The sequence below is a fragment of the Hemicordylus capensis genome, chromosome 5 (assembly GCF_027244095.1).
Source record: "Hemicordylus capensis ecotype Gifberg chromosome 5, rHemCap1.1.pri, whole genome shotgun sequence".
Classification (NCBI taxonomy): domain Eukaryota; kingdom Metazoa; phylum Chordata; class Lepidosauria; order Squamata; family Cordylidae; genus Hemicordylus; species Hemicordylus capensis.
The window spans coordinates 208,207,621-208,230,542 of record NC_069661.1 but is presented as its reverse complement, the minus strand read 5'-3'; the positions used below and the strand labels follow the sequence as shown (position 1 = coordinate 208,230,542).

General features: G+C 41.4%; 1 protein-coding gene across 14 annotated transcripts in view; it reads left to right on the top strand.

The window, feature by feature from the left end:
• Window positions 1–22,922, top strand: part of ANKS1B (ankyrin repeat and sterile alpha motif domain containing 1B) — a 595,071-nt gene that overhangs the window by 295,178 nt on the left and 276,971 nt on the right. For 9 of the 14 annotated variants that reach the window (XR_008307633.1, XM_053251588.1, XM_053251587.1 and 6 more), the window contains one exon: window positions 650–756. Coding sequence is in view for 13 of the 14 variants with exons in the window: in XM_053251588.1 (XP_053107563.1) it covers window positions 650–756 (107 nt within the window). In the remaining variant the exon portion in view is untranslated. Of the gene's footprint in view, window positions 1–114; window positions 757–22,922 lie in introns of those variants that run through there. The other 5 variants (XM_053251593.1, XM_053251590.1, XM_053251592.1 and 2 more) reach the window with 4 other exon arrangements.

Below are 22,922 nucleotides of genomic sequence, written 5' to 3'. Positions count from 1 at the left end.
CATTTTCGCTTGCCTCTGATGACCTGCTATTTTCTGCATTTGTTTTGACTGCTCTCATCATTCAAGATTGACGCTTGGATGGGTGTGTAGGTGGAGGCAGCAGCAGCAGCAAGCTTACAGCTTGCAGACAAAAAAATCTGCCTTATCTGATGGCTATTATTGAAAATGCGAGGTGTAGCCTAGGCTGGGTAATGAAGGGGAGCGAGCGAGGGGGAGCAAGGCGCATGGAGCTGCATACTGATGAGTGTAGGAGTACTTGATAAAAGATTTCTTGCTGTTAGCAGCGCATTGCTCATTGTGGAGTATTCCAACAATCACATATAACGGAAACCAGCTTAGCTGACAGCTTGATATGCCTTTTTCCCCCTCCCGCCCCACCGCATGACGTACTGGTCTGTAGTAGAGATTAATACCTATGAAATGTCGAGCTAGGAGCAGATCTTACCCTATAGCTTGCCCCGGAAACTATGTGCTCCTTCTGAGTTTCTTACTTGCTGGAAGCATTAATCTGACAAGCTGGCGGGCTCCTTTGATACCAACTTCTCCCGGAACACAATGTGGCAATGCCACCTCTCAGCCCAGGACCATCGTTATTATCCTGTGGATGGATACTCACTGCTAAAACGCCTCCCTTCTCAAACTCTTTCAGCACCCAGATGCCCTGTCCAGACTGTGGGACAATGGCTGGAAAATATCGGGCTACCTCAGTATGAGAATCACTTGCTGGCGAATGGATTTGACAATGTTCAGTTTATGGTAAGTGATCTTCTGTGTATAATAGTGTATACTGATGTTTGATCCTGTACCTCGTGAGATCTGATACAGAAGAAAGAGAATCTATTTTGTGCTGTGCAATATGTGTTTTAGGATAAACATTTAATATAATCCTATCTGTAATCAGTGTGAGTGAGGAGATTTTGCTTCATAACTTAATTCCCAATCTTAAAAAAAAAAAAAAAAGAATAAATAAAGGCATAATACTCCCAGATTGCCTTGGGGTGAGCCAGCTCTTCTGTGTATGAAAACTGCACACATCCCTATAGGGACAGATCACAGGTTGTTACATAGATTTACTGTTAACAAATTACTGGTTATTATCTCTATACCCAAATTCTGAATATCCTAATAAAGAAGCAACATATTGGGGCTTTACAAAAGGATTCTATTCCTAGTGCAGGAAAATGAATGCCTGTTCCTTTAAATGCACACCAAACCACCTACACTTAATGAATTAACAGAGATGGACAAGTCAGATATCTCTGATCACAGTGTACACATTTTGTATAGTGCCTTAAGCCTACTCTGCATCAGCTTCCTATGAAATGAATATAGGCATGGGGAGGGGGGGGTGTAGGTTCGCTAATAAAACAGTTTCCAACCTTTTTATAGACACCTTCCAATGCCTATTATAGCTGTAGTAACACTCACCGCAACTGTTGTGCAGAATCTATTCTTATCAGATCACTGTCTTTTTTAGTTGTGAAGTCAGATGTTTTATCTGCTTACAGTCATTACAAAAAGAAACCCTTGCATACAATATATGAAATGCATTATTTTGTGCCAATGCAGTTATTACTATGCAACAGTGATTTGATTAAAATATGAATAACTATGATGATATTCTCATACATGCTTTTTAAGTAGCTTATTTTAATCTGATTACTAAATGGTTCCCACCCACCCCACCTCAGTCCAGCATTTGAAAAATATATCTAAGTGCCCAGTCTAACTTCTTGGCAGATTATGCATACAATAGGATTTATACCCTGGATTAAATACTGTACATGCATGTAATATTTCACTCAGATCAGATATAACATAATTTCTTGAGGCACAATGAGAACTAGGCTATTCTACCTGTTGTTCAAGTCACCATAGCAAAAAAAATACAATCAACTGTATATATTTTAATTTAAAATAATGGAGTACAATCACTTAAACAGATGAGCATTCAGTATTAAAAGTTCCAACTAGGGAGCAGTTCTTTGGGAGATGGTATCCATGTATGCAGTTATTAATGAGTATTAAAGGAGCTACAAAATTGAGTCTGAGGGGCTATGTAAACATTATTAGTACTCTAGAATTGTGATTTGTGAGTCTATTGAGTAAAGTTATCAATAGGCTCTGAATCAGATCGTGAGTCTTATAGATATATGTATGGATATGTGCCTATTTATGTAATATTGTTCTGTAAGCAAGTACCAGATGTCCAAAGTTATTCAAGTAGCATATAGGTTATTTTTCCCCACCCCAAACCTTTGTGTTGCAACCCAAGTTCAATATATAACAGGCTCAGATCAGATGCCAATTTCTTCATTGGCTACAAAAGATTAAATTCGAGTAGATCCAGATGAAATATTAGATTTTTGTATGCAAACAAATGATTGCACAACCAGTTAAAATAAGAGCAATGAACAATAACATGTGGTACATTACTTATCACTGTTTAAAATACTATGATCTCAGTTGCTTTGAAAATAGCCAACAACTTCCACTTTTAACCATAATTTTTAATGTATGCATCATATAATTGATTTACACATTTTGATTGATACTGCAGTTGCATATTGGTAGTCCCTTTAATAAATTTCTGTTAGCATATTTCACTAAATGTATAGTGTAACCAAGTTCCTGAATGTTAAAGAAATCAAATGGCACTTTTAAAATAATGCAAAAGTGGTAATCTGTTAAGAAAAAAATAGCATCTACTAACATTAAAAAGCTATATTTCGTTACTTCTTGACATGAGGCGATTTAGTACCTTCCTGAACATTTTGGAATCTATTTTACATATGCTTATTTCATCAATTGACTTTTAAACTAATCATATTATTTATGATATTGACTAGTTTTGATAATGATGTATAAAGGTAGGCAATAACTAATTACAAATTTGTTTTGTTCCTTCTTTACCATATTTTCTGCTTTTTTTCCAGAAACAACTTCCAATGCTTATTTGTTATCCTGTTGCCTAAGCAACACTGCCACACACCTATTTAACACGATGTAGCATTGTCTGTCTTACTAGATGTTTCATGCAAAAATCTAGTTATCAGGATAATATAAATAGCATATTATATGTGAGGAAATATATGCTCTGTTAAGGCAATATATTATCCCACTAGATATATTATGTTATGTTATGTTATATATAACTAAAATGATATTAAAATAATTTCCTGCTATCAAATACATTTTTCCAATAAAAAGCTTCTTTGCTAAGGCATTCTTTGAATCACAGAATTAAGCCCTGAGGTTTACATTTCTTTGGCTACAAGGAATTAAAGCATTTAACTGTCAAGTAAATTCACAAGATTAACTGTTTGAATGCATGAAATAAGGAAAGCAACTTCTTTATCCATGCATTTTATTTGAAAAGATCTAGATTATTCCAACAGAGTGTCATTTCTCTTCATTTTTGTCTATAGCTACTTTCAAATGTAGTATGTAAACATTTATCTTGCTTTTCCTCCAAAACTTGTTATATATATATATTTAGAATATTAGTGCACATCATTAATGAAATCCTGACACTCTCAGATTTATAATGCAGAAGCCTTATAGATAACCTGTTGATGGCCTATAAATAAATTTAGTCTCAGAATTTTGTCTCAAAGCCACACTTAGAGTTAGCCATGCTTCAGAGATTCATTTATAGTGCTTCTGATAATCTGTCACTGACTGAACTGATATATCCTTTGGAAGTAAAACTTTGGTAATGGAGAAGTGTGCATTTACTGAAAGGACCCTATGATATTAAGGATATAACAGTGCAATGATTAGTGTGCTATGTAGCTGACTTCTAAGACAGTGAGAGATTTATACCCAGGCAATTAAAGTACTTCAGCTAAATTGCAAATTATAGCATCTTGTCTGGTCTAAGTACTTAGGAAACCTAATGATCTAATGGACATAATTTTTTACATAGATATTTAACTCTTACATTCCCACTATAGCCTCTATACAGAGCCAGAAAAGTACTGTAGAATTTGTTACAGGAACAAAATGTGAGCTGGAGAAAACTAGTTTACTGTAAAATGCCTTTGCATATAACTGATTACAACTTTGCATCAAAGTTTGGAAATTTTGAGAAACAAGTAGAAATTCAGAATAACACAAGATGGATTTGAAAAATTACATCAGTAATCCTAAGGGATTTTTTTAGGCATGTTCCAATAACCAATAGCCATTGCCAGGATATCAGACATAAATAATTCCGGAGCCATAGAATTCCTGAATAATGACCTAGGCAATAATGGTCTAGGCAAAGTTAAAAAAATAATTGAAGTCAAAACATGAACTTGACAACCCAAGTCATGACTTAACCCAGTCTTATTCCATCATAAATAGCTGAAGGAGTAATCTAATGGCAGCTTCACACCTTCCGTTTTAAAAGTGTACCCAGAATGTGTTTTAATTGTACATATTAAAATGTAACATGTATTAATATGAGAAACACATATGCACAACTAATTTGGAAGCTGAGTTCATACAATTGGTGGCAAGCACTGTTTTGCTCCCATGTAAACATTTGAATTTACCCTGTGATAGCAGGATGACAAGGAAGGAAGACAAGGTTCCTGACTAAGACAAGACAAGACAAGGAATCTGGCCAAAATGGCTATCACAAGAATCCACTGGAGATAGTCAGTGTGGATTTTGTTGAAGGTATCATTCTTGCCACCAAAACCATAACCAAGCATTCTGGAAATCTAATCTATTCACATAGCAGTTTCTTATGATGCTGGTGTTCTTTCCTCAGGTAGCCCTCCAACTAACTAGGCTTACTATACACCTGGAAGAATACATTAGCAGAACAGTTGGACTGTCTCATTCAAACATAAACACCATAGTTCCACAAGCCCAAATTATGTATCCTAAACCAAGGAGAGATTTATTAAGAAAATTATAGAGTATTCAGAAACATATTAGAAACAAGTAGGATCTTAGAAGTTCTATTCCTTTGCCCCTCCCTTTCCCCTGCAATGGACTGATCATAAGAAGGGATTGGACTTAGACAAAGTTTCCTCTGAGGCTAATCCCTCAACCGAATGGTTGCTTTGGGGATGAGGGGAAGGCTGAGTCCTTCATCCCTAAAGTAACTGTTTAGGTTTTGCAAGCCACTGAGATCGTTCACACGACTGATCCCAGGGTGGGGAGGGTGGCGGGGGAAAGGCAGGGTTGAGCCTACCTTCCCCTAGACGATCAGTAGGTTACTGTGTGGGTGCGTGGCTTAAGCTGCGCGGATCTCTGGAGGCCAGGAAAATAAGTCCCAGCCTCTGGACGAGCATGGTGCATTGGGGGAATCCCCCGTGAGTCGAGCGCTCTTAGGTGCCTTACACTGTGTGTGCTCAGGCTGCAAGCTGCCTGAGCACACACACGATCCTGGCCCCAGAAGGAGGGTGCATTTGCTCCCTCTAACCCTGGTAAAAGGCTGAGTAAAAAACTTGGGCTTGGGGCCATGTCCGTGCCAGGATCTGGACCGATCCCGACAGTGCACACGAGCAGCCAAGCCCAGGCTGGGCTGCCCAAGGTGTGCCCAAACATCACTATGATGTTTTTGTTGGAGGGAGGAAATTAAATGCAGAAGCCATGAGCCAAAGGAGCATGCTGTCTCTGAGCCTAATTCTAACCTGCCCCACCCCTATGCAGTCACTTCTGGCATAAAGGAAGCTAAGCCCTTGGTTTGTTTACAGATTGTGGTGGGAGAATCTGGTTCCGAGGCATTTCAATCCCTTGGTGCTTGACTTATAAGCCTAATTATTTGTTTTCTCCCCCACAGTTGCTTCATAAATGAAGGGAGGCTCAACCTTTCCATTTCCTCCAAAGTGACTGTTGCAAAAAGGGTCCTAAGTTCAGAGGCAGCATACCACAGAGTTGTACTGTCCTTAGCAGCATAACCCCAGCTATTGGATAAAGGGCTAAGGAACACTTCAACTCTGAAATGAGTAGACTTGGCTAACTCTCATCATTAATGACTGATGCAGTATAAGGCAGCTACCTATATTCCTATGCAAGCCAAATATAGGTCACCAAGAAGTGAAATTTGCTTCACAGAAGTCAATTTTCAAACTACTGAATCTTGGTTATTTCGATATTTGCGTGGAATGTGGGTGGTGGTGGTAGTGTGCTTGTCACCTATTTGCTCTGTGTCAAATTTCAGGCAGATTGGATATATGTTTTGCATTTTATGACCAATAGAATGTTCAGGGTTTGTTATGGTGGAATGTAGTTTTTACATCTTATCTCAATATGCAGGCACTGCTGTGCCTGTATAATACCTGCCTACTAAGGATGACACTTCATGCCTCTGATGAAGTGGACTGTAGTCCACAAAAACATATGTTACAATCCATTTGTTAATCTTTAAGGTGATGCAAGACTGCATTAAACTCATACAGCTACCCTTTTGGAAGTGTTTCCCATTTAAAGGTGTGGACATTCCTTATGGCTCCCCAACTTATCCTGTCTGGAATACTCTACAGTATTTCATATCTTGGGACTTGAAAGAAAGCTGTTATCTGAGTCTTCTGGTGACACAAGTGCTGTTGAGCTTTTCTAGGATATTGCTCCTAAATGAACTGTTCTCATCTAGTAAAATAGATTTAGTGGACCTAAGTAGGAAAAAATGGCAGGGTTGGAAGAGGGCCAGAATAATTTCCCACTTCATCCTCAAACCCCAAAATCCATTTCAGGCAAGGATTGCTCATGTGCACTTTCCCCATAAAACAAGAATATCTCAACATGCTTATCTCACAACTAACAAAAAAATGCAAGGGAAAAACATTGTTCCCCCAGTTTTCCAGGTTCAGGAACTCTCTGGCCATGGTAGAACAAGATTAATTTGTCTGTCTTTTTGAGTGTAGTGGTTAAAGTGTTGGACTAGGACCAGGAAGACCTGAGTTTAAATCCTCACTCAGCCACGAAACTCACTGGATGTCCCTTGGCCAGTCACTTATCTTTCAGCCTAACCTACTTCACAGGGTTGTTGTGAGGATAAACATAACCATGTACAATGCTCTGGGGTCCTTGCAGGAAAAGTGGGATAGAAATGTTAATAATATAATTATTAATAATAATAATTTGTCATCTGATTAGTCTGCTCAAAGGTGCATCTCCTGAACAATGACCATGGTCTGAAGTGTCTTGGGTTGCTCTGACAGAACAATGTATAAGAAGTAAAAATAGATGCTGAAGCGATGTGACTGCTAGTTCAAGATCAGCAGAATGTTAAAATATTGCCCCTTGCTGGGCTTAGCAGTACTGTGGCGGAACAGGCTGAGGCCTTCCATGCCATATCTTGAAGCTTCTAGCAGCCTGAGTATCTTAAGCTCCCAGCACAGCCAATTCTTGCAGCAAAAGCAAGAGATGTTCTACATGGAGGTTGTGAAGGAGCAATTACCGAAATTGTTAGCATTTATCCAGCAGGATGCTGAATACCTCAAGATGGGTCATAAGAGACCCTGAATGAATGGACTGGCATGTTGGAGTACTCTTTGTCACAGCATGGTGGAGAAGGGGAGGTTTATGCCCCTCTGCACTATGCTTCCCACACATGAAGTGATAAGGATTGCATCAAAACTAACTATTAAGCCAGATTTCAGTTCAGGTTAAATTATATGTAGACATGGTCATGGATTTGAATTGGTCCAGAGCAAAATAATTCCACATAGGTAGTATAAGAGACATGCTAGCTGTAAAAAACTATGTGCTTTTGTTTACAATCAAAGCCATGTGGATTTGGGGCAAAGTCACCGGAAGCATATGCTTGCTGATGTCACTGGGAGCTGTCAGAATCAGTCCTACATTACCAGTCACAGGCAAGCCTATGTCACCAGAAATGGTCAGAATGAGGCCTATGCCCTCGCCCCAGAGGTTCTGCCCCTCACCCCAGAATATGCCCTGGCATGCCCTGAAGGTGGGCATGTGACTCCTCAACAAACATGCCCCACCACCATGGACTAATAAGAACACGTTTCGGAGCCCAGAAAGGCCTGATGGCACAGGCGTGATAATGGAGCAGTGACCATTATGTGTAACTTTATTGGCTGAAATGGTGTCAAGTGACTCCTCTAAGTACAGGCCCTGCTGCAGAGTGCTTAGAGGAGGCCATTTTACAGTTCTGCATAGACCATGGAGGACACTAGGACTCAATGGAGGACACTAGGACTCTTGTGGGACTATCTTTACCACCAGCACATCTGAACATTAACCCCGGTGAAGGCTGGGCCATGTATATGACACCAAAGAGCCTGTCCAACCATCCAGCAGGCCTGAAAACTCATGGCTCTTTTTACTGCGGGCCAGGTTCCGGATCCAGAAACAACCTTCCCAGTGAACCACTATGATGAACTAGAATTGTGGGTGCTGTAACACCAAACCTGCTTCTGCTATGGAAACTGGTGAGCCTCCAGTTACTGCACCAAAAAACAGAAGTGTGAGTTCATCAGATTCTGAAACAGAAGTTCCTGTGAAATGAAAGCTGTGTAGGAAAAATGGGTGAAGAAGGGGCCTTGTTATTATTGGTGTGATGGTGGCTGTTGCCGCAATTTAGACTCAGACTTTGCTGATGATCATGAGTGTGGCTGCCATTCTTATTTGTCAACCAGGCCCCGGGATTTTCAGTATGACAGTAAGTACTGCAAATCTAGTGAAGATTGGATATTGTGTGATTGCCTGACACCAATTTCAGGCAGCCCAGGATCCTCCTACTGCAGGACTGCGTGCAGTCCTTCATCATCTGAAAATGGGGAGGAGAGGGAAACCGTGGACAGTGGCATGCTTACAAAACCTGAAGAGCAAACCCCGTTTGAGGAGCTGGACAAGCTGGTAAGCCTGATGTGTTTTAATTTGTTTGCTTTGTTTATTTTTTATCCCGCAGTATTAAAACATTGCCCTCTTTTGTGCAGGTCCAAGCCTTTGAGAACATGCACCTAGGGGATGTCAACGTATCCTGCATCTCATGTGCTTGCAGTGATGGTGACCAATAAAATAATTTTGTCTTAAATACATGTGTTCATACCTGTGTTATACAGCACCATGGCAGAGCATTAGAAAAGCCTACATAAAATACATTACACCCCTGGGAGAGTGGGGAGTTGGGGTGTGTGTGTGTAAATCTGCTATTTCAAGAGAGCAGGCAGCACAGTAAAGCACTGAGTAAAAGGCAAATTGAGACTTAGCTTTCAGAGTAGGATGCTTATACTCTGCACAAACCTACAAGACTGTTGTTTCAAGGGTGGATGCACAATGGCAGGCAGGTTTTCTAAATACATGCAGCAATTCTAAATACAAAAAGGGCTACAAGAATATTTTGACTGTGGTGGAAACAGGATATCCACAACTTGGGGATATAAATGCGCTTGGGGTGTACCTCTAAAAGACAAAATAGGCAGGGAAGTTGCCATGGCTTTTAAAACTGTTTCCAGAGAAGGCTTGCGCGGGGCATCCTGGAACTTCCAGGGGCCGTGTGGCCCCCAATCCCTGCAGCCCCCGCTGGCTCTGTGACAGAGCTGGCAGTTGTGTGGGGGGCCAATATGGCCACCCAGAGCTTCTTGCCTGGTCGTCTGCGGGGAGAGTGGGCTAAGCCCACTCTCCCTGCAGACCTCATTTTGGCTTGCCTCAGTGGGTTTTTAAATAAGCCAGTAGGTGGCTTGTTAAAATAGCATGGGATTCACCACTTCATCCCTAACAATGATGTCAAAGCAGGAGTGGAAGAACAATTTAATAGAACTTTAAGAACAAGAATGTGGAGGTATTTTACCACTCACAACACATTCAGTTATATCAATGTCTTTCCTGAGCTCCTAAAGAGCTATAGCCTCAGCTTTCATAGAATCTTTCAAACCAGGCTTGTGGATGCCAACTCCACCAATGATCTGGCTGTTTGGAAAATAGCTCATGGTAGCATTTGCCACAAAAAAGCCAAGCCTCTTGTGCTAACAAAAGGAGGGATTTCTGAAATAGAAGGCGTTTTTGAGAAAGGTTATGAACAGAACTGCACCACAAAATTGTTTATATTGGACCAAGTCATCAGAATTGCTGAAAGGTCTGTCTGCCTGTTAAAATATCACCTGGGTCAGGCAGTTCTTGGCAGCTTCTATCCTGAAGAATTACAGAAAGTTAAAGTGGAAGAGAACAAGATGTACAGGGTTGAAAAAGGTTGAGCTACAAAAGCCTATGGCAAAGTAAAATAACATTTAGTCAAGTGGCTAGGCTGGCCTGACAAGTTCAACAACTGATTGCCTGCTTCAGACTTTGTGAACTGGTATAGAATGGGTGACAGAGAATTTTATGTTACCCTCCCCAGCAGTGCCAGCATGAAGGCTTTACCCCCAGAACACTCGTTCAGCCTTCACTATCCAATTAGCAAGGCCCCTGGATCTGAGTGGGGAGTGGGACTGGTTGAAATGCAGCATCCACAGAGCTGAGACACTATTACGGAGGATACCCCCTTTGAATATGTCAAAGGGCTAAAGAAGTGGTTCTTCAGCTTATGAAAGGGGTATTACACCCCTATTACAGATTTGGTGGACAATATTAATGATATTACAAGCACCCAGAGCGCCCTAATGGGAACAGCCTTGCTTATGACCTACTTTCCGCTGTCCCATGTAACTGCTGGGGCAGCACGCATCCTTAGAAGCCGTGTGCAACGTCAGCATGCACATGGGGTCCAACACATGTGCGGGTACCATTTCTGTGGTCAGCAACACAATGCTGACCATGTGAATGGCACCTGTGCCTGTGCGGATGCCATGTGCATGCTGATGCTGCACAGACTTCTAGGGAAATGTACAGTCCCAGCAGGAAACTGCATGGGCCAGTGGAGAGCAGGTAAGGACCCGCTCTCCTCTTTCTTAAAACTCCCAGACCCCGCTCCCAAAATGTGCTCAAACAGAGGTTTGAATTGCAGTTTGTGTACATCCCTACTCCAGACCAAGAATGTGGGGGGCGCTATTCCCTGGTCAAAACAGGGAGCTGAAATATGTTTTTCCAGGCCCCTTCAAGTAACAATCAATATGAGATGGTGTATGCTGTATTCGACAAACTGAGTCTTGTGGCTGAGATAAACCACAGGAGGAAACGTCCTATTTGACTATATGTGACATGATGTGACAGTTAACGTGTGCACTGTCTGCAAGCCCCTGCACCTGAAAGACTTGCTTTGGAGTTTTAATTAGTGAATGGCTGCTGAACCAGAGATTGTGCTGAACACCTTGAAAGGGAACTTTCCTTTGTCCCTTCAGCAAGTGCACAGCTTAATTAAAAGCCTGAGTAACAAGTATGTGTCTCTAAGAATGAAGCTTCTGGTCAAACAATCTGGGGGGTTTCTTGCTCCACAGTTAAGCATCGCCATTTCTCTTGTAACAGGACTTTTAACGTAGGCTCACCTCTGACCATTTCTGGTGACGTAGGCCTGATTCTGACAGCTCCCTGTGACATCAGCAAGCACATGCTTCCATCGACATCACCCCAAAAGCCATGTGGCTTTTTTTTTAAAAAAGCACATGATTTGGATTTTTAGTATGTCTCTTATACTACTCCTATATCCAGGGAAAATACAATGTGAATAAAAAACTTAAATGTGAAATTTCAGCTCTCCTAACTCTTCATAATTCTCCTATTCCTTATAACTAAAATTACTAGAAGGTAGCCAGTCTTTTAAAAATATAATCTAAACAAGTATTACTCATAATCTAACAAATGCTGACCCTTCATCTTGACATCTGTTCTAGGGGGCACAAAATCATTATATGTGGAGCTGTTAAACACATGCAGCTTAGTGAAGAATTAGCTTGGTTTAGAATTAGCTTAGCATGTGGCTTAGAAAAAGGTTTGCAAGCTCTGAATACCTGGCTGGGTTAAAACATGGGGTGAAGCTGGCTTTTCTTTTAAGCACAAGGTTTCAAAATGGGCTCTCTCTATTACTAAGATTTCTATATATTCTTATTTAACACCATTAAAAAGAAAGCTGACAGTGTCCTCCCTATTGCAGTATATTTCTTACATGAACAGTAATATGAGATAGTTGGAAGTTAAGATAACCTCTGGTCATATTATGAGAAACTAATTATCTGAGTTCATTCCGGCTGGAATTGGCAGAAGAGAGATGGCACTGCAAGGGAATTTGATTATATGCAATTATATGTTGAAAAATGAGAGTATAGAGATTAATAGCAAGTTTCTAGAAATGTTATTACTATATGATACTAAGAGGACATTGCAGCATAACTACAAAGATAAAGAAAATTATATGGATCAACATCCAAAGAGCTACTTTACACCCAAGGACCTGGGCATGGCTAGTGGGATTTTTTGTTTACTTTTTTTCTTTGAACAGTAAACATCCCCTATCATATAAAAATTTCCTTTTGAAATTTTCCTTAGTTTCACATGAGTTCTTCCATAAGGCCTGGTGTTCATAAAACCTCCTTAGATGCAATGAATGAGGAGGGTGCATCCTAGCCATGATATACAAGAAACAACTCATGTGAATATATGGGAAGTACTTAAGAGGTGAAACTGAAAAATAAATAGAATTGATGGCATAGCATGAAAAGGAACAAAAAGTAGTAAAGGGAAATCAGGAAATATAGGAGAATGAAGATGCAAAATATATCATGCTAGCTATGAGTATAAAAGGAAATGATCTCAAGGTTAAAAGGAATATAAAGGAAAAATATGTCTTCTTGTAGAGTTCAAAGGAAAAGAGTACATGAGGGATTTTCTGAAACACTGTTGACTGGAAATGCCAGGGATTGAACCCAGAAATATCTGCATATATTCTTTCACTGAACTGTAGCCTGCTTTTTGAGTTTTAATCACAAAGAATGAAATAGGAGGATCAAAAACTATAGTAGACATTAATGAAGTCTCTTGGGATTTCAGGGACACAGAATTTATATGAGGCAGATAAAATGATATTTTGATAATTTCAAAGTGAATCATCCGGGTCAGATTTGTCAAAGGTGTTTTAAGGAAAGGCTAAATTCATTCATTCAATTTCTAATACCCCCCCTTCCAAAAATGACTCAGGGTAGTTTACACAGAGAAAGAACAAATAAATAAGATGGATAAATTTAGAGCTAACTATAAGCAGTCTTAAGAAAGGGGAGGAGTCCTGCCAGTTATTCATTTCCTTTGCCTCTTTGCCAGTGGGCCATATAATGCTTAAGGAGAGCAGCCATACTCAGAGATGAAGAATATGTGTGAAGAAGCTTCCAGATTCAGCCTATAGCTTCGCCCTTTTAAAGAATCTCTGATACCAGAATTGGGAAAGGCCTCTTCTGGAGATCTTGGCTAATACTTTGCTCACCAGTGGCAGGGTTGCCCACCCTGCAGGATGGACCAGGAGTCTCCAGGACTTGGCATCGATATATAGGATACTACTGAAAGGAATCCTGGAGATTTTAATGGCTTGATAGTATGCAATTGGGGAGAAGTAGCTTCAGTCAGAGTTCACAATAATCAGTGGCCTGACTCGGTATAAGGTATATTTATATCTTTGTATGAATAGCAGCACTGTCACCATGTATAACTGCAGTGTTGAACACTGCTGCAGAGACCACTGAACATGAAGGATGGATGAAATATGGCCAAGAAAGGTGAAAAGAAGGCTATGTTCTCATAATCACAAGAATTCTGGTTAAAAGGTTAATCGGGATCAGCAAACCCCATGGAACTGATAGTGAGTAAGCAGAATTTCAGGGCAATCTTGGTCAAACCACTCTGGCTAACCAACATTTAACCAGGATAGATAAGCAGGATTGAATTATAGTTATCTCTCCTGCAGGTTATTATGTTTTTCTATTAAAAAAATAAAAGCCAGTCGAGCATTAATGGGAGCTATTGGTGAAAAATGTGCTTGTATTAGAAGTGGTTCTTTTTCAGTGTCAGAAACATATCTTGGGTGAGGCAAATGATGATTAGAGAGAGGGCCTTCTAGAAGGTGGCACCCTATTTGTGGAATTTCCTCCCAAGGCATCCATCTGGTGCCATATAGTTTTCATTTCAGTGCCAGGCAAAGGCCTTTTCATTCTCAGAGGATTTCTAAGGTTTAATGTTGTTTAAATTCTGCTTGCAACTGCTGCCTAGTTATTGTGTAATCTATATATTTAAATTGTTGTGATTTTATTGTTTTTTGTCTTTTCTTTTATAAACTACCCTGAAAACATGCTTGAAGGATCCCCCCAGACTTGAACCCGGATGAGGTCTCCTTGGGGGAGGAAGAGAAGAAACCCCAGCCAGGGCTCCCTGCAGTGAGGAGGCTTCCTTAGGAACCATAGCCCTTGAACAGCTGGAGTTTGGCTCTCCCACCAAAGCTCCTTCAGAAAAACCCAGCAACATGGAGGATCCAGCACCCACCCGCTGGCCCTCTGATTTCCCCCCTCACCATCACCCCCAGAAACAGAGACAACACTGAGCCAAGACTGAGCTCCAAAGTTAATGTTGAAGTGCCTGCCTCCCAATGAGCCTACTTAGCAGGAAGGAAGACTAGCTCAGGCACTTTTCATGAATCAGAACTAGTCTAAGATGTTACTTCATTTGCTCGGGTGCATGGTTACTATCATGCACTGTGACCATGCTTTTGCTAGAGTGCAGGGAATTAGTTCATATTGAAGGCAAATGTTCATAAAGTTCTATTTGGGATAGTTGGTGTAGATAAAAGCAAGTCAATGTTGTTAGAGTACCCAAAAGGGAGTAGTAGACTCAACAGGTTTCTCTAAAAACAAGTTTATTTAGTACAGAGGTACACGAGAGAAAGTGTTGGTTGACAACCTCCCAGAGAACAAAAAACAGACTCCAACTACAAGGTGCTGTTTACTCTCAGCTGGCAATTAATGTGTCTTTGAGAGGACTCTTAGCATAGAGGGGAGGGAGAAGAAATAGGGGGATAGATAATGCAGGGAGAAGAAAGCAGGGGTGTAGCTACAAAAAAGTGGATGGGTTCAAATAACCCAGGCCCCCTAGCTTCTGAGGGTCCCCCAGCTCCACACACCCCCATATTATTCATTATCTCACTCACTCTGAGGGGCCACCAGGGAGAGGGGTGAATACAAGCTCCCTCTCCTCTAGCTACGCCCCTGGAAGAAAGAGTTATAGTCTATAGATCTGTCTGTGTAGCTAGAATACAGTGACCGTCCTTCTGTAGGTAGAAGGCAGATAGGCTTTGCCACAAAGGAACAGAAGGAGCCTAGGCAGTCCAGGATGTGGGTGCAAAATTCACAACTGGCTCACATTAGGGGGATCTCCTCAGCCTCCACTGTTAAGGCTGAGAAGGTTTAAGGGTCCAGGGCAGACCAAAGGAGTGGGTACTTCTAGCTGGCCCACCTCAGGGGAACTTCAGCCTTGATGGCAGTTGCAGGGAAGGGGGAAAGGGACCACGTTAGCAAGAGTTCTGGCCCAGTGGAAGGCAGCTTAAAACCATCAAATCACCAACAGTTGCACATTTGTGGAAGAAGCCCCAAATTCACCCAAGAAGAGTCTTAGCTGAACTTGGTGTAGAGATATCCTCAGTATTGGGGACACACACATGATGGTGTGCGAGCACGCGCACACACCCTCATGTATGGGGGTCTACTTGTTGGAGATGCAGCTCCTGATGACATCTACTCTTAGCACTAGCAACCCTATTGACCACTAGGGGCTCTAGGGATAGAGACAGCCAGTAATGGCATTACCTTTCTGACTATGCTTTCTCTACTCTACGTCCCCTTTGTTAGTCTCAGAAGAAGTAGAGTAGAAAAAGCATGGTCTAAGGTTTCATTCTCTCACCTGGAGAGAGAAACTTCTTTCTTCTCCCTCTCCTGTTTCTGTATGTAGCTAGCAGCAAGGCATGTAGGCCTTATCTATTTTCCTGATGGATTTCCTAAATAAACTACTTTATTTAAAACTTTAACTCCATATCTCCAGACAACATTAATTAGCAGTGCTCTCCTTACCTATGCACTTCCGCTGCAGCTTGGGTAGAGGGGAAAAATCTCCCCTCTGAGCTCTCTAACACTACTTATAGAGAATTTGTGTATTACAGGAGGGCTGGGCACATGTTTGCACTGGGAGCAATTCTTAATGGCTGGAAACAAAAGATTTGATTGAGTTAGAGCCAGGGACCCCTGTGCTTATTCACATTGCCAGGCTGACAATAGGTGGGTGCGTTTCTTCCTTTTAAATTAGTTAACAATTAGACATTGTTGAGCAATCACATTGTTACATATCTTAATTTCTGTGCAGCAGAGGAGGCTGCTGGCCTTGAGCACTCCCAAAAGGCATCAACACGTCCCTTTGTTTTCCAGGCTTGTGCACGCTCAAGCTGGGGATGTTGACACTGCATTAATCACCTTATCTGTTCCATAGAAAGGCTTCTAGCCTTTCTTTTCAACAAGCCATTTCTTAGGGCTGCTTTTAAACTGGTATGGGCATTCTTGACCCTTTGCCTTCTTGCTTTCTCTCTCTGGGATAGCAGGAATACCAAATCCCACTGGCTGCATTCCCATATTATTTCGTGCCAAGTCATGGACACCAGAGGGGTCATGTAGATAAAGAAGTGGGGAGAGGGGGAGTGCAGGCTGACTGCTATTAACATCAGCTCCAGGAAGAGGCAGGGCTCCAGTTCCCTGAATAAGCCGACCATGTGCAGGTTGACCTTCCATGGTCCACAGCTCCATTTTGGAAGCTCCTCCTAGAGCCAGATCCCAGTTCTTGCTCCAGGCCAAGTACTGCTACAGCCTCTGCTTTGTCCAGCCCAAGTCTCTTGCCTTGTTCACTCCACTCACTGTCCTTGGCTCTATTTGCCTCTCCTGATTGGCTTTCTAGCTTTAGTTCTTATCTTGGGTTCAAACCTGGCATTACTTCCTAGCACAGACCCTCTTTGTCTTACTGGGTCTGGGCATGGATCAGGGCCAGCATCAGCTTCATTGGGCAGTTGTTGAGAGCCCAGGGCCCTCAGAAGTGCCCACTGGCCATCACTGAGACCGCCTCTGTATCTATAGCCTTTGTACAATGGTGATGGACTGACTTTCAACCATAAGAGTAGCTCCATCATCACCTCCTTTCTCCCATCTCATCTGCAAATGGGAATTTCCTCACGGGGCCCCCTGCAATGATACAGGGGCCTTGAGGCTATGTACCCTCTAAGGTGCACGGCTGCGCGCCCACATGCAAAATCCCAGCCCTCTGCACAGCGGTTTTAAGCAGCCGCTCAGTCTCACCCTGTGCTGAGAAGGGCTTCTGGCTTCTCATGCCTTTTCCTACTCCCACTGCCATCTTTTCCCTGCTGCCGCCATGTTTGGTCTTGCTGCATCCAGAGTGGGAAAATTGGCTTTCTCGTGCAAGCGAGAAAGCTGATTCTCCTGCTCTGCCTGCAGCAAGACCCGTACTGAAAATGGTGGTAGGAGCATGTGCTCCTTGATAATGGCATGAGGGCACATGCACGCACTTCACCATTTCCAATAGGCTCTTGCTGCAGTAAGAGGGGGAGAGCTGATTTCCCTGCCAGAATGTGGCAGCAGCAGGGAGAAAGACCGCAGGGAGAAAGGCATCCTTCCCAGGGACAGAGCTGGCATTGCAGGTATTATAGAGCTGGCACCTGGCAGGCTGTAAGTTACTTTATAAATTATATGTCTAAGCATAGACAATCACTGGGTATTGATTTTTAAAACTTTGCCTTCTTAGGTGAATGCATATGTTTCCTTGGTTGTTTTGTGCTCATTATTTTGTCCCGGTTTGGACTGTTAGAACATTTTGCACAGCATTGAATAGTAAAGAAGATTATACTTTGTATCTTGTTAATTGGAGGAGATGATCACATTAATAGAGATGAGTTGCATTCAGGCTTAGCCAAGCTGTTTCTATTTTAGCAGAAGAGAGTGGAATGGGAGGCTTAAAGTGTGTGCTTGCTACTTAAATATTCCTGGGCTAGTTTTTGTTTTTTAAAAAAAATCCCTGATCTACACTAGATTACAGTACAGGGATGGGAGGAAAGGCCAGGGCAACTGGAAGGAGCATAAAGTTATGATAAACATGAATGGTGCTGGACATAAAATACCACTATCCCTAAATATAATGGTTTTTTAATTCATATAAATGCTCCCAAACATAATGTCCAAACTCTTCTCTCTCCCCCCTCCCTCCCTCTCTATCTCACACACACTCACACACACACCAGTAATGATAAAGAAAAGATCTTTTTTTGCTTTGAAGTATGTGAGAAGTGCTTTTCCTTCAAGTTACTACAAGGATCCAGCAATTGTGGGGGTGGCAGGTTAGTGAGCTACTTCTTTGGTGGGCAGCCCCACCTGGCACTCCCCATGTCTGCAGTGTTTCAGGAAACCTTTTTGAGAAAGCTTTTGTGCTTTTATTTATTTATTTATTTATTTATTTATTTATTTATTTATTTTAATTTAACATATTTTCATACCGCCCAAAACTTACATCTCTGCATTATTTCTTTAATAGCTGCATGCAGACAAACATTCGGTGCACAAAACAAAGCAGGGTATGAGCCTGATCCAAAAGGTAAACCAAAGCACTACAAAAGATCAGGAAAAACTGATCTTTTGTATAACTACAAAAGATAATAATATAAATGGGTATTTTAATAGTAAAGGATAACAATGCTGCATATAATGGCTTAAAACTTTGTAAAAAGTCATAATACATTAAAAGTCTTCATACATATACTGGTCGGGTAATTAGTTCAAGTATCTTAAACGTCCTCAGGCATATCTTAACTAGATTATGTAGTCTTGTGATTCCGAGTGAGTTTGGCCCTTATAGATCCTCATAAAGTCAGTGTACTTAATGATAACTACATTAACTCAGTGACTTTCCATGTATTGTTCTCATGAGGGCACAGCGCTTCCAGACTCCTTTTGATTCAAATTAGGTGAGAGATGGTGACCTTGGACTTAATCCTGAGTGGTGCCCAGGACCTGGTGCAGGGGTGTAGCAAGGTTGGAGTGGGCCCAGAGACAAGATTTTAAAATCCACACACACACACCCCCAATGAAGCTCAGCTCATGAAGTAAAGAAATCTTAAATGAGGCTGAATAGTGGTATAATGATTTATTGATTGATTGATTTGATTTGATTTGATTTTTATACTGCCCTTCCAAAATGGCTCAGGGCGGTTTACAATTAAAAACAGAAACCATTAAAACCAATAACAATTAAAACAGAAATATAAATATGAACACCAATTAAAAAACATCTTTAAAACAAACTATCAGAACAATTAAAACTCAGAAAACCAGGTTAGCATTAAAACAATTAAAGCTAATTAAAAACCCTGAAAGGCCAGGCCAAACAGATGGGTTTTAAGGGCTCTCTTGAAGGTCAGTAAGGAATTAAGATTGCGAATTTCTGCTGGGAGTGCATTCCACAGCCCGGGAGCAGCTACTGAGAAGGCCCGCCTCTGAGTCTGGAGACGGACCTCCTCAGATGACCTTAACGTGTGGTGGGGATCATGTAAAAGATGTATATATGCCACAACAGAACTTCATCCTAATTTTTTTTTTAAGGTTTTGTAAATTGTGGACGATGCAAGTCATTTAATGGTACTAGAGAAAGACATGCTGTTCTGGTAGCTCCAGGTCTTAACACTCACATCAATTTCAGAGGATGAATACAACTGAAGGAAGCCCGGGTGGGTGCACAGCTGGGGGAGTCAGTCATGTGACTTGCCTCTGGGGGCCCCCGAAGGCAGTGGGCCCCCAGACAACTGCCTCCCCTTGCCCTATTATAGTTACGCCCCTGACTTGGTGTGAGATATCAGAGTTGCAGAAGCATTGGATAGCAGTGACCATAGTGTGGATAGCAGTGACCATAGTGTGATCCAGCTCAGCCTATATGCAAGTGGAGAATTGTCAAGAAATTCCAACACAGATGCATTGGAGGAAACTTCTCAAAAATGAGAGGACTGGTAAAAAGGAAGCTGAAAGGAAAAGTCAGGAGGGTCAAATCACTCCAGAAAGCATGGAACTTATTTAAAACCACAATACTAGAAGCTCAGTTGGAATGTATACCAAGAAGGAGGAAATGTACCACCAAGTTCAGGAGGACACCAGCGGGTCTAACAAGTAGAGTCAGGGAAGCTATAAAAGGGAAGAAGACTTCCTTCAGAAAATGGAAGGAATATATTGTGTATAGCTTTGGTTACCATATCTTAAGAAGGATATTGTAGAGAATAGAAAGGAACATCAACTCTGAATGTTGAATAGAAATAGAATAGAAATAGAATAGAAAGGAACATCAACTCTGGCAAAAGAAATGCAAGGAGACAATAAGGGATGCAAAAAAGAGCTTGAGGAGCATATAGCTAGAAGTGTGAAGGGGAATAACAGAAACATTTTAAATATATCAGAAGCAGGAAACCTGCCAGGGAGGCGATTGAACCTTTAGATGATGAGGGTGTGAAAGGGATTATTAAGGAGGATAAGGCCTTAAATCTGGGAAATTACAGACCAGTCAGTTTAACTCTGGTGCTGGATAAATTGATGGAAAGCATCTTAAAGACAAAAACATATAGAAGAAAAAGCCTGTTGAAGGAGAACCAGCATGGCTTCTGCAAGGGCAAGTCTTGCCTCACTAACCTTATGGAATTCTTTGAGAGTGTCAACAGGCATGTGGATAAAGGTGATCCAGTCGACATAGTATACTTGGACTTCTAAAAAGCTTTTGACAAAGTTCCCCACCGAAGGCTCTTGAGTAAACTTAGCAGTAATGGGTTAAGGGGACAGGTTCATACATGGATCGGTAACTGGTTGAAGGACAGGAAACAGATGGTAGGAAGAAATCGACAGTTTTCACAATGGAGGTAGGTAGGAAGTGGGGTCCCCCAGGGATTGGTACTGGGAGCAGTGCTCTTTAACTTGTTCATAAATGATGTAGAAGTCGGGGTAAGCAGCAAAGTGGCCAAATTTGCAGATGACACTAAACTATTTAGGGAAGTGGAATCCAGGAGCTCCAAAAAGATCTCTCCAAACTAGGGGAGTGGGTGACAAAATGGTAAATGTGGTTCAATGTAAGCAAATATAAAGTGTAAAATGGGGCAAAAACACCCAACTTCACATATACGCTGATGGAGTCTGAGCTGTCAGTGACTGACCAGGAGAGAAATATTGGGGTTGTGGTGGACAATTCATTGCAATTGTTGACTCAGTGCGCAGCAGCTGTGAAAAAGGCTAATTCCATGCTAGGAATTATTAGGAAGGGGATTGAAAATAAAAATGCTAATATTATAATGCCCTTATACAAATCTATGGTGTGGCCATAACAGGAGTACTGTGTATAGCTTTGGTTACCATATCTTAAGAAGGATATTGTAGAACTGGAAAAGATGAAGAGAGGGCAACCAAGATGATCAGGGGCCTGGAGCACCTTCCTTATGAGGCAAGGCTACAGCATCTGGGGCTCTTTACCGTGGAAAAGAGGTGACTAAGGTGATCAAGGAGTATGAAATAATGCATGGAGTGGAGAGGGTGGACAGAGAGAAATTTTTATCCCTCACACACATCACTAGAACCAGGGGTCACCCCATGAAACTGAAGGTCGGGAAATTTAGGACCAACAAAAGGAAGTACTTTTTCACACAGCACATAATTAATCTATGGAATTCTTTGGCATGGGATGTGGTGAGGGCCACCAGCTTAGATGGCTTAAAAAGGGGGCTTAGACAAATTCATGGAGGACAGGTCTATCAATGGCTATTAGTCTGGTAGCTTTGGGCCACCTCCAGCTTCAGAGGCACGATGCCTTTCATTACCAGTTGCTGGGCAGCAACAGCTGGAGAGAGGGCATGTGCTCACCTCTTGCCTGTGGACTTCTCAGAGGCACCTGATGGGCCACTGTGTGAAACAGGATGCTGGACTAGATAGGCCTTGGGCTTGATCCAGCAGGGCTGTTCTTATGTTCTTATATGTCTGAGGACTTTTACAATATTTGAACTAATTACCTAAACAGCACATGTATGAGGACTTTTAATGTAATATGACTTTAAAAAACAAACCTTATTAAGTTTTAAATCATTTTATGCAGCATTATTAACCTTCATTATTAAAATACCCATTTATATTCTTAGATTTTGTAGTTATATATTATTAACCTAGGACCATATTACAGTTTTTCCTGATCTTTTGTATTGTTTTAGACAAACATTTAATCCACGACACTGAGAAAACTGAATGTTTTCAGTCCAGTGCTACCCATGATCCAGCCTCTTTGCAGATAGTTTCTATTCATAAAAATGGATTTGTACTTTCTTTCATTTCACATTGTTGAGATGCTAAGCTAAAAGTTTTTATTATATTTTAATGTGAAGTGAAAGAAAGTACAAATCCATTTTTATGAATAGAATGGTAAGATACACTTCTTTCCTTCCATATTTTGTGTGTGCGTGCATGCGTTTGTGTGTTCTATAATGGCACAGAATAATGCACATGTGTGCACACTGCCTTGATACTGCCACCCAGAACGAAATTCACTCTACTCACAAAAATGAAATGAAATGAAAATAATTAGGGGAGACACTGCTATAGGAGAAAGCTTTTATTTGCTGGTGGAAGACACCAGGAGAAAGCAGTGAAAGAGTAACTGTCTGAGCTAGGAGATTTCCTCTGTTGCTGCTTCATTTATTTCAATCGCAGCTGCTAAGGAAAACTACACCATGAACTGGAGAGAGACCACAGAGGGCCATTTGCCAAGGTCCACCCTGACTCTGGGTAGTGTAAACTCTACTAAACAAATAATCATTCTAGGCATTTCACCAGAAATTGGATAGAGAAAATAGACAGCTGAAACACCAAAGCAAGCAAACACAGTTCAATGATAGTATGTTCTCTGATGTAGTGTGTCCTGTAACATCTCTAAATATAAACCACAGTGTCAAATCAGAAAATAGACATTTGTTTCTGTGACTTTCTGAA